This window comes from Amphiprion ocellaris, chromosome 14 (assembly GCF_022539595.1).
Source record: "Amphiprion ocellaris isolate individual 3 ecotype Okinawa chromosome 14, ASM2253959v1, whole genome shotgun sequence".
Lineage (NCBI taxonomy): Eukaryota > Metazoa > Chordata > Actinopteri > Pomacentridae > Amphiprion > Amphiprion ocellaris.
The window spans coordinates 31,851,666-31,863,727 of record NC_072779.1 but is presented as its reverse complement, the minus strand read 5'-3'; the positions used below and the strand labels follow the sequence as shown (position 1 = coordinate 31,863,727).

The 12,062-nt window shown below is 41.8% G+C and overlaps 1 protein-coding gene across 1 annotated transcript in view; it reads right to left on the bottom strand.

Moving 5' to 3' along the window:
* Positions 1-1,417: 1,417 nt before the first annotated feature.
* Positions 1,418-12,062, bottom strand: part of LOC111571320 (hexokinase-4-like) — a 28,463-nt gene continuing 17,818 nt past the window's right edge. The window contains exons 4-11 of the mRNA XM_023274432.3: positions 11,377-11,525; positions 10,826-10,945; positions 7,281-7,376; positions 6,960-7,059; positions 5,284-5,467; positions 3,731-3,886; positions 3,399-3,632; positions 1,418-1,950 (exon numbers count right to left, since the gene is read on the bottom strand). Of these exons, the coding sequence (XP_023130200.1) occupies positions 1,749-1,950; positions 3,399-3,632; positions 3,731-3,886; positions 5,284-5,467; positions 6,960-7,059; positions 7,281-7,376; positions 10,826-10,945; positions 11,377-11,525 (1,241 nt within the window). The 3' untranslated portion in view covers positions 1,418-1,748. The remainder of the gene's footprint in view (positions 1,951-3,398; positions 3,633-3,730; positions 3,887-5,283; positions 5,468-6,959; positions 7,060-7,280; positions 7,377-10,825; positions 10,946-11,376; positions 11,526-12,062) is intronic.

The following is a 12,062-nucleotide window of genomic DNA, read 5'->3' as shown; positions in this document are numbered from 1 at the left end:
ACTAAGAATCCTATCCAGCAGGGGAAGACCGATCTGACTAGCAACTAGCATCCATAGATTAACCTTCCTAGGCTAGTGGCTATCTTAAGGAGTTGACATTAGTCATTTGGGAGGTGACTAGCATTCCGTGACTAGTCACCAGCATTCCTAGGCTAGGCTAGGTACTAGAATACCTGAAGTAACGACTAACACTCCTAAGTTAGCTACTACCATTACTACAATAGCAACTAGAATCCCTCTTAGGTTAGCCACTAGCATTCATAAGCTTGCAGCTAGCCTAAAAAAGCTAGTTACTAGCCCTAGGTTAGCAACAAGCCTTCCTCAGCTAGCACCTAGCATCTCTAGACATGCTAGACTGGCTGACTTATTAAAAGCCCTGGGGTAATGACTAGCATTCCTAGCTTAGAAATCTGGTGAATAGCCTTGAAATGCTAGTCATTACCCTGGAGTCATAGCCCCCCTAAAGTAGTCGCTAGTATTCCAAAACTAGCCAGGGCTAGTTTTTTAAATCTCTGGGGTAGGGGCTAGGATTCCAGGGCTAAGAACTACCAATTCTAGGCTAGCACCTAGCATCCATAGGCTAGTGTGACTAACCTTCATAGGCTTGTGGCTAGCTTAAGGAGTTGATTTAGCCACTTGGGACATCACTAGCATTCCTAGACTGGCATTCCTAGGCTAGTTACTAGAATTACTGGGGTAGTGCCCAGCATTTTTTGGCATGTAACTAGCATCCTATGCTAGCTGTGACTGGTCACTAGCATCCCAGGGTGAGGAACAAACATCCCTAAAGTAGCCACTAACATTCCTGTGCTAGTCACTAGCATCCCAAAACTAGCAACTACTGTGACTGGGATAGCGACGAGCATCTCCTAGAAAGCCACTAGCATTTCTAGGCAAGTCATTAGCCCTCCCTAAACTAGCCACCAGCCTTTTTAGGCTAGCCAACAGCTAGGCTAGTGACTAGCCTCTATGGGCGCATTTTGAAGTTGCCTTAAGTTTTTAACATTTTTTCAGTTTCACAGTAATTTAGTGACAGTAGTCAACAAAAAGAACAGATACTGATTAATTTGGCACAATTCCTTATTTAAATTTACATTTGTTGACACAGTGAAGGCTTTAACTTTGTTGAAATTAACATTCGTACTGATATTGCTCATATTCATGTCATTAAATCAGGAATCTCCAGTCAAGTAAAGCGATGACTGATACTAAACCTGTTCTCACTTTAACCAGCAGAGTCTTGAGTCTGTGTCCTCATTGTGTTTTGCAGGAGGAAAACTTTACCGTACTTTTACTCTGCTTTCTGTTACTTTATACTCTGCTGCAGTTCAACTCCAAATATAACGTTTTTCCACTATATTTTTCCACCATAGTTACAGATTGAAATTACTGATGCAAAATATAATCAACAAATAAATTCTTTTTAAGTATATTTTATACAAGACTTTATTGACCCCTGGTGGAAATTCACAAGCTGCACAGTAACATATAAAGTAATAAAATGTACCTCCACCTGACACATTAATGCTGATTCTAAAAGTGGCTGTTGTGCATAGTGAGTACTTTTACTTTTGGTACTATATATTCTGATTATTACACTTTTATTCAAGTACAATTTTAAAAGTCATGAGTATTAAAACATCTAAATCCTTCCCCCACCTTAGTTTACATAATGTTAAAGCTGCAGCTGGATTAAAGATTCACACTTTTGTGTTTGATGGTAAAAAAAAATCCATTTGTTCTGCCTCCTATTTATCCTCCTCATCCTCATCCTCATCCTCCTCATCCTCGCCGTCGCTGTCCTCCAACAGCCGGGACTGGAGAGCTATCCGCTGCGCTACCGCTGTTACCATGGCAGCGCCCTTCCCACTGCCGTCCTCAGAGACGAGGAAGGTGATGTCACACTTAGGGGCGAGGAGGCGCACCGCTGCCTGGAGCTCCTCACTGAAACTGGAGGGAGGAAGGAGGCGTTTAATGGTCCGTGTTACAGAAATTTAACAAATCATAGAGGGAGAGGAGATTTAATGAGACTGAGCGCCTTGTACAGGATGTCCGATAAAAACTCATTTTCTATAAATTAGGAGACAGATGAACATTTGAGGTGTTCGGTCTGAGGCAGGTGAGTCGAGGACATTGATTCGCTCTAATGTTGAGGCCTCTGTGGCAGCATGAGTGACCTGGTCATTGAGCTCTACTGTTTATTCAGCAACTCACTGGTTATGAAACTAACTTCACGAGACACCCAGCATTCCTAGTGTAGCAATTTGCATCCCTAAGCTAGTCACTACCATCCCTAAACTATCCAATAGCATGTCTATACTACCAACTACAACTACGAGCCTGGCCACTAGCACGAGCCAATAGCTAGGCAATAGCATTTTGAGGCTAGCCACCTGTGCTAGCCACTAGCATCCCAAAGTTTGTTGCTAACATTCCATGTCATCCTTAAACTGGCCAATAGCATTTCTCAGTTAGCGATTAGCATTCCCAGGTCACTCTCCAACAACTCTGAGTCCCCAGCATCCTTAAGACAAACACTAGTATCCTTCGGCTTGCGAACAGAATCCCCGGATTAGTCACCAACATTCCTACATTAGCATCTAAAGGGTATTGACTACCAACCCTAGGCTAGCAATCAGAATCCCTATGCTAGCCACTATCAATGCTAGTCTAGTAACTAGTATACGTATGGTAAACACTGGCAATGCAAGGCTAGTTATGAGCATTCCTAGATCTTTGTAAGTCAACAGCATCCTTAAGCTAGTTACTAGTATTCCTTAGTGATTCCCTAACATTCCTAAAGTAACCAGTAGCATTTCTAGACTATCATCCCTAACCTAGCAACTAGCATTCCTTAGTTAGCCACAAGCCACTAGCATTCCTAGTGTAGTGGCTACCATCCGTAAGCAAGTCACCAACAATCCTTGGCTGTTCATTACCATCCCAAACCAAGCCGTTAATATTCTTTGTCTATTGATTAGCATCCCTACAGTAGGCGATATATTTTTTAAAGGCTAGTCTACTAGCATTCCCAAACTAGTTCCAAGTGTTCCTTTTCATCCTAAAGCTACATGTCAAGAGTACAGACTTGCATCCTGAGGCTAGTCACCAGAATCTCTAAGCTAGTGATTAGCATCCCTAGAATAGCTCTGGCAGGGACTAGCATTATAGTATGATGGCCACTAGCCATCATTCTAGGCTAGTGGCCATGATTTATGGTAAGTCACATCTCATACAGCTGTTCTGTGTTCTGTCTCTGATCACTCTGATCATCAATACGCAGATTTAATAAAATAATATTGTTATACCTCTCTGTGTTTTTGTATAGCTGAAACATAACTACGTTTTCTTGACAACTTGTCACTGCTTTATTTATTTATCTGTGTCTTAAATCTTACTTGGGGTGCTTTCTGTAGACCGTCCCATCCACCCCTACGGTGGTCTTCAGATGGTCCAGCCCACGGTTGACACGGATACGGTTGGAGATGGTTGCCAAGGCAGCAGCACAGAGACGTGCAGAGCGTGAGGAGATGGTGTCGCAGACCAGACGCACCACACAGGCGTCCACCGGATCCCAGTTCAGACCCAACGCCGTCAGAATCTTCTGGGCGTTTTCTAGACCGCTGTCTGGCCTGAAGCACGAGGAACATGGAGGAAAAACTCAGTCACTAATGACACTATCGGTCAAATCATTACATTTAACAGTGACACAGAAGACAAGGCCACTCACTCCTCGATCTCAGAGATGTATTTTGTCTCAAACTGTCCTGGAGTCAGCAGCGCCTCTGATGTTTCTCCTTTAAACAGCAGTTTGTCTTCCGCCATCTTCACCAGCAGCAGCCGGACTATTTCCCCCAGATACATACCGCTGATCATCTTCTCAAAACTACAGAAGAGACAGATGTTTAGGACAGAAAAGATACCAAATCATCTAGAAGATAGTAACTCACATCTAGGATAGTCACTAGCATTCCCATTGGTAGTCATTAGCGTTAGCATTAGTAGAATGGTCAGTTGCATTTCTAGGATAGGGACTAGCATCTCTGTCCTAGTCACTAAAATCTTTAGGAACATCCCTAAACTAGTCAATAGTATTTCTAGGTTATCTACCAGTATCTCTCGGTTTGTCATTAGTGTCCCAAGCTAAACAATTCTACTTCTGCACTCGTCACTGGCATCTCTAGGCTAGTGACCATCATCCTTTGTCTAGCAATTAGCATTCTTACATTAACCACTAGCATTTCTAGTCGAGTGAATAGCATCTCTGTGCTAGCTACTAGCATCCCTAAGCTAATCACTGGCATCCATAAGCTAATCAACAATATTTCTAGGCTGTCCACTTACATCCCTATGCTAGTCAATAGCATCACATCACTAGCAACTAGCATTCCAAGACTAGACTCCCTTAGCTAGCAACTAGCTTTCCTAGGCTACTGACTAAAAATCCTACATAGTCACTAGCGTTCCCTTTGGTAATTACAAGCCCTCCTACGATAGTCCCTGGCATTGCAATCCATTAGTAGCATTGCTAGGGTTGCCACTTGCATTCATACTACAGGTAACTAGCATCTCTGTGCCAGCAACTACCATTGGTGTGCTACTCACTAGTATATATAAGTTAATTTATAAAATCTCTAAACTTGTCAGTAGCCTTTCTAGACTGGTCACTAGCATCCCTAGTCTATCAAATATAATTTTGTAGTTGTCACTGGCATCCTTAGGTAAGTGGCTATCATCCTTTGGCTAGCAACTGGTATTCCCAGTCTAGAATCCATAAGTTAGCAACTAGCTTTGCTAAGCTAGTGACTAGCAATGCTGTTTAGTCACTAGCATTCCCCATTGGTTGTTAGGAACATTCCCATTGGCATTAACATCACTGGCACTGCCGGGGTCGTCACTTGCATTCTTAGTATAGTGTCTAAAATCTCTGTGCTAGCAACTAGCACTGCTGAGCTAGTCACTAGTCTTCCTTAGCTATTCTCTATAATCTCCAACCAAGCCAATAGCATCTCTTGGCTAGTTACTAGCATACCTAGCCTAGTATCTAGCATCATTGTACTAGTCACTAGTAGTCGTTCCTTGGTTAACCACTACCATTCTTGGTTTAGTGAATAGCATCTCTATGCTAGTCACTAGCATCCCTAAACTAGTGACTTGTATTTTGTGGCTCTTCACTAGCATCTCTAAGCTAACCAATAGCGTATTTGGCTGTCCACAAACATCCCTAATCTTGTCACTAGCATGCCTAGATTAGCATAGCATCCCCTGGATCATCCTACATACGTGTGGACACCAGGGTTGATGGACGTCTGGTCCACCACCTCGTCAAACTCCGTCAGGATGTCTTTAAGGGAGCCGTCGTCTCCGAAGCCGCCCCACTCCGTGTTGATGCACATCCGGCCGTCCTCGCCCTCCACACGCTTCACGTTCTTGATCTCCTCCATATAGCAGGCGTTGGTTCCCGTCCCTGAAGAGGAAGAGGAGCAGTTTGCATACATACATACATACATACATACATGCATATCAGTGTTTCCTCTACATTCATTTAGGAGTGGCGGCCCACCATTCCTAAATCCTAGCCGCCGCTCCTTCAAATTTCCTTTTTTTTTTTTTTTTTTGTTATTGTCGCAAATACACCACTGCTGCATGTCTCCACCTTCATGGCAGAGTTTTGCACTGTGTCAGGTACTCGTGAGTACTAAGGTAAACTACAGATAACTATCATCTCAGTATCTAGTCTTTGATACGTCGGTTAATACGACGTGAATTACTCGCAAGAGTGCGGCCTTGAAAGTGACGTCACGTTAAGCAACGAGGCAACAGGTCAGAGAGTCAGAGGAGTGACGTCTTGGAAAATAGAGCAGCGACTTACTGGAGAAAAGTTATTAGCTGAAGATAACTCATAATAGATTTTACAAGTTAAATAGAGATTCGCAAAATACTGATGTCCAGCTAACGTTACGTAGCATATCGGTAGCTTCAATTAATTGGGCCCGGTGCCAACTCAGTGTCCCTGAGTCGCCATTTTCAACTGGCCATTCAATAAATAGGTTGTAAAAGTAAAATCTGCAATCTGCGTCACGGCTCCGGAGAGCCTGCCGCCGCTGCTGGAAAAAATCCTAGAGGAAATATTGCAAACATACATACATACAGCTTTTGTATCTCTGTAGTCATTTTATGTCTCTTCTTCATTGTTCTCTGTGAGTGTGTGGTGGTTTTGTGTCTTTTTTGTCAGTTTGTGTGTCTTTCTGGTGGTTTTGCATTGGTTTTTTTGTCATTTCGCATTTCTTGGTGGTCATTTTGTGTCTCTTCTTGGTTGTTTTCCATGTGTTTGTGGTAGTTTTGTGTCTTTTTTTGTCAGCTTGTGTCTCTTTGTTGTGGTTTTCTGTCTCTTTATGACCAACTTGTGGTCATCTTTTTTCTGTAATAGTTTTGTCTCTTTTTGGGGCATTTTCTGTCTCTTTGTGGTGGTTTTGCATTGATTTTTTTTTGCCATTTTCCATGTCTTTGTTGTTGTTTTGTGTCTCTTTGTGGTCTTCTTGAGTCTTCTTGTGACTGCTGTTGTATCTGTAGTTATTTTGTGTTTCTTCTTGGTTGTTTTCTGTGGGTTTGACGTGGTTTTATGTGTTTTTTGTCAGTTTGCATCTCTTTGTGGTGGCTTTGCATCGATCTTTTGTTGTTTTGCGTCTCTTTGTGGTGGTTTTCTGTCTCTTTATGACAAAGTTGTGATAATTTTTTGTCTGTTTGTGGCGATTTTGTGTCTTTTTAGCCAGTTTGTGTCTCTTTGTGGTGGTCTTACGTCTATCTTTTGTCGTTTTGCGTCTCTCTACACTGTGACATGCGGTTGATTTGAGTGTCTTTGTTGTGGGCTTTGCTTAAACCCATGAAACTAATGCAGATATCTTCCTCCCCACATCCAGACTAGCAGCCAGGCGTGGTGCGTTCAGATGTGTGCTTACCGATGATCATGCCGATCTCACAGCTCTGGTCCCTGTATCCGCAGCTCATCATCGTGCCCACCGTGTCGTTCACCATGGCAACCGAGCCGATATCGTAGTCCTGCAGCGAAGAAGAAACACACACAGACAGGTGTGTTTACGTCTCTCCTATTTATAATGTCTAATAACCTGCCTACACACACATTAGGTCGCATCGCAGAGCGTCGGAGAGCCTTTAATCGGCTGCATTCAGACAACAGGAAGCAGAGAGGTGGAGGATGAAATGTGATCGTTTAAACAGCTGTGTTTCTTTATTTTCAGAGTTTTTATGAAAACACAGACCCCTCTCCTGTGAATGGCCTCTTTCAGAAGCTTCACCACGTCTTGTCCCTCCACACCGGAGCAGCTGAAGCCTTTGGTCCAGCGGATCAGGATGCTCTGTGCAGTAAAAAAGAAAATAAAACACACGATTTAACACAAAAGATGAAACGTCCTGCAGTTCAACCAGTGTGAATGTGAAGGCGACGCATCCTCAGCTGCTTTGATTCTACAGATTCTGATCCTAAAAGACAAACTCATACTCTGAAGCACTTCTGTTCTCATTGTGATTAAATTCTGTCTCTTTGTTGGAATGGATAGTTTTTTGTCATTATTGTCCTTCTGTGTCTCATTTTTTCATTTTGTGGTCGTTTTTTCTCATTATGGACATGTTGTGTCTCTTTGTGGGTTTTTTATGTCTAATTTTTGCATCATTATTGTCATTTTTGTGTCTTTTTGTGCTATTTTTTTGTCTCTTTGAGGTTGTTTTGTATCTCATTTTTTGCATCTTTGTGGTAGTTTTTCTCTTTATCATCATGTTGTCTCTCTGTGGTTGTTTTGTGTCTCATTGTTGCATCTTTGTGGTATTTCTTTCTCATTATTGTCATTTTTGTGTATTTTGTGCTACTTTTTTGTCTCTTTGTGGTTGTCTTGTGTCTCATTTTTGTATTTTTGGGGCTGTTTTGTGTCTGTGGCCATTTTGTGCCTCATTTTTGTGGTAGTTTTTTTCTCATTATTGACGTGTCTCTTTGTGGTAATTGTGTGTATTATTTTGCCATCTTTATTGTCATTTTGTGTCTCTTTTGCTCCTTTTTTGTCTCTTTGTGACCCTATGTGCCCTTTTTTGTCTTCATTATCATTTTCTGTCTCTTTGTCATCATTTTGTGTCTCATTTTGCATTTTTGTGATAGTTTTTTCTCTTTATTGTCTTTTTGTAACTCATTTTTGCATCTTTGTTGTAGTTTTTTCCCCTTTATTATCATTTTGTCTCTTTGTGCTCATTTTGTGTCTAAGTTTTGCATCTTTGTTGCAGTTTTTTTCTTTTTTTCTTGACATTTTGTACATTTTTGTGGATGTTTTGTGTCTCTTTGTTGCCCTTAGTGTCTAATTTTTGCATCTTCGTAGTAGTTTTTTTCTCTTTATTGTCCTTTTGTGTGTCATTTTTACATCTTTGTGGCTGTTTTTCTCTTTATTGTCCTTTTGTGTCTCTTCGTGGTCCTTTTGTGTCTTGTTTTAGTAGGCTTTCTCATTATGATTTGACATTTGGACATTTGTATGTCCTTGTGTTGGTTTTGTATCTTTTTGTGATGGTATTTTTTCAGTTTATGGTCATTTTCTTTCTGGTTTTGGTCATTTTTAACTGTTTAACTGTGTGCTTGTTGTGTGTTTATCGTGTGCTTGTAGTGTGTTTGTTGTGTGCTTGTTGTGTGCTTGTTGTGTGCTTGTTGTGTGCTTGTTGTGTGTTTATCGTGTGCTTGTTGTGTGTTTGTCGTGTGCTTGTTGTGTGCTTGTTGTGTGCTTGTGTGCTTGTAGTGTGCTTGTTGTGTGCTTGTGTGCTTGTAGTGTGTTTGTTGTGTGCTTGTCGTGTGTTTGTTGTGTGCTTGTTGTGTGCTTGTTGTGTGTTTGTTGTGCGTTTATCGTGTGCTTGTCGTGTGCTTGTGTGTTTGTTGTGTGCTTGTCGTGTGCTTGTTGTGTGCTTGTTGTGTGCTTGTTGTGTGTTTGTTGTGCGTTTGTTGTGCGCTTGTCGTGTGTTTGTTGTGTGCTTGTTGTGTGCTTGTTGTGTGTTTGTTGTGCGTTTATCGTGTGCTTGTCGTGTGCTTGTGTGTTTGTTGTGTGCTTGTCGTGTGCTTGTTGTGTGCTTGTTGTGTGCTTGTTGTGTGTTTATCGTGTGCTTGTTGTGTGCTTGTCGTGTGCTTGTTGTGTGTTTGTCGTGTGCTTGTTGTGTGCTTGTTGTGTGTTTGTTGTGTGCTTGTTGTGTGTTTATCGTGTGCTTGTTGTGTGTTTATCGTGTGCTTGTTGTGTGTTTGTTGTGTGTTTATCGTGTGCTTATCGTGTGTTTGTTGTGTGCTTGTAGTGTGTTTGTTGTGTGTTTGTTGTGTGTTTATCGTGTGCTTGTTGTGTGCTTGTTGTGTGCTTGTTGTGTGCTTGTTGTGTGTTTGTTGTGCGTTTATCGTGTGCTTGTCGTGTGCTTGTGTGTTTGTTGTGTGTTTGTTGTGCGTTTGTTGTGTGCTTGTTGTGTGCTTGTTGTGTGCTTGTTGTGTGCTTGTTGTGTGTTTATCGTGTGCTTGTTGTGTGCTTGTTGTGTGTTTATCGTGTGCTTGTTGTGTGCTTATCGTGTGTTTGTTGTGTGCTTGTTGTGTGCTTGTTGTCTGCTTGTCGTGTGCTTGTTGTGTGTTTATCGTGTGTTTGTTGTGTGCTTGTTGTGCGTTTGTTGTGTGTTTGTTGTGTGCTTGTTGTGTGCTTGTCGTGTGCTTGTTGTGCGTTTGTTGTGTGTTTGTTGTGTGCTTGTCGTGTGCTTGTCGTGTGTTTGTTGTGCGTTTGTTGTGTGCTTGTTGTGTGTTTATCGTGTGCTTGTGTGTTTATCGTGTGCTTGTTGTGTGCTTGTTGTGTGTTTATCGTGTGCTTGTGTGCTTGTTGTGTGCTTGTTGTGTGTTTATCGTGTGCTTGTTGTGTGTTTGTTGTGTGCTTGTTGTGTGCTTGTTGTGTGCTTGTTGTGTGTTTGTTGTGTGCTTGTTGTGTGCTTGTTGTGTGCTTGTTGTGTGCTTGTTGTGTGTTTATCGTGTGCTTGTTGTGTGTTTATCGTGTGCTTGTTGTGTGTTTGTTGTGTGCTTGTTGTGTGCTTGTTGTGTGCTTGTTGTGTGCTTGTTGTGTGTTTATCGTGTGCTTGTTGTGTGTTTATCGTGTGCTTGTTGTGTGCTTGTTGTGTGTTTATCGTGTGCTTGTTGTGTGTTTGTCGTGTGCTTGTTGTGTGTTTATCGTGTGCTTGTTGTGCGTTTGTTGTGTGTTTATCGTGTGCTTGTTGTGTGCTTGTTGTGTGCTTGTTGTGTGTTTATCGTGTGCTTGTTGTGTGTTTGTTGTGTGCTTGTTGTGTGCTTGTTGTGTGTTTATCGTGTGCTTGTCGTGTGCTTGTTGTGTGCTTGTTGTGTGCTTGTTGTGCGTTTGTTGTGTGTTTATCGTGTGCTTGTTGTGTGCTTGTTGTCTGCTTGTCGTGTGCTTGTCGTGTGCTTGTTGTGTGCTTGTTGTGTGTTTATCGTGTGCTTGTTGTGTGTTTGTTGTGTGCTTGTTGTGTGCTTGTTGTGTGTTTATCGTGTGCTTGTCGTGTGCTTGTTGTGTGTTTGTCGTGTGCTTGTTGTGTGTTTGTTGTGTGTTTATCGTGTGCTTGTTGTGTGCTTGTTGTGTGCTTGTTGTGTGCTTGTTGTGTGCTTGTTGTGTGTTTGTCGTGTGCTTGTTGTGTGTTTGTTGTGTGCTTGTTGTGTGTTTGTCGTGTGCTTGTCGTGTGCTTGTCGTGTGCTTGTTGTGTGCTTGTCGTGTGCTTGTTGTGCGTTTGTTGTGTGTTTGCTGTGTGACACCTTGTCGATCTCCTTCTGCTCGCAGGGGAAGGAGAAGGTGAAGCCCAGAGGAAGAGTTTGTCCCTTCAGGTCCTGAGACTCGAGGAATTCACCGAGACATTGGGCGATGTGGTCGAACAGCTGGATGGACACACAGACAGATGTTGTTCAGCTTCTCTCACATCTGGAAATGTTCTCCACTAAAAGTTTGCTGTTTCTGCTACCTTATAGTTCTAATTCAGAGGGACGAATATTGATCTTTTTTGTACTTTATAGTTACAAATTCTGCTAATAAAACTCACAAGGAGCTCCTGATACGTGATGTTTAGTTAACAGCAAATGCATCTGATAGAAAGTGTTTCAGTTTTTAGACATTTTTAAACAATAAATATTAAATATTTCATATTTCAGCATTAAAAATTGTGAAGATTTTACAGAATTTTGGGGTTCAGTCAAAACAAGCACTGAAAAATTGGCTGAATCTGGTGTTTTTTACTTCCTTCAGTCTCTTTTGTTTCCGTCAGATTGTCGTATTCATCGACTGTTTCACTATTTCTACATGTTCCTGTCACCTGTTCTCCGGTTCCCAGCATCATCTCCTGTGGGATGCTGCAGATCTTACTGTCCATCTTCACCACTTTCTGCTGCTCCTCCACCACACGAACGTAAAGAACTCGGAAGTTCGTCCCGCCGAGATCCAACGCCAGATAGTCGCCTTTTTCTGCAGGGAGAAGAATCAACTATTGATGGATTCATATCAGTCGAAGGAATCACAATAAAACTGGTTGTTGTGCCCTGAGTTGTGCCCTGAGTTGTGTCTGCAGGTTGTCTAACAAGCGGAAACCACTGAAGTCAATAGAATCGCCTGATGCTGTATTTATTTATTTATTTAAGATGGGACAGTGCATATTAATCAACATGAGTCAAGAAATGTCCACATGTAAATATGCCAGATTTAGCCTCGAGGGCTAATTTTCATCTGTAGTCCCAGGGCAGGTAGATGTTAAAATGACACAGGACAAGGCCACACAACAGAAAAGTTAAAAGGTTAAAGAGCAAAGACAGTGTAGACAGTAGATTGAAAAGAAAAAACTTACATGCAGATAGCAAAGATAAGACATAATCAAACAATACACAGACCTTAATAAAAAGTAATACTAATGATAGGAAAAAAGAAAAAAAACACATAGATATTAGTAACATTAGATTAATACACTACATGTCTTCGCTATGGCTGCAGGTTTGATTGTCCAGGAGC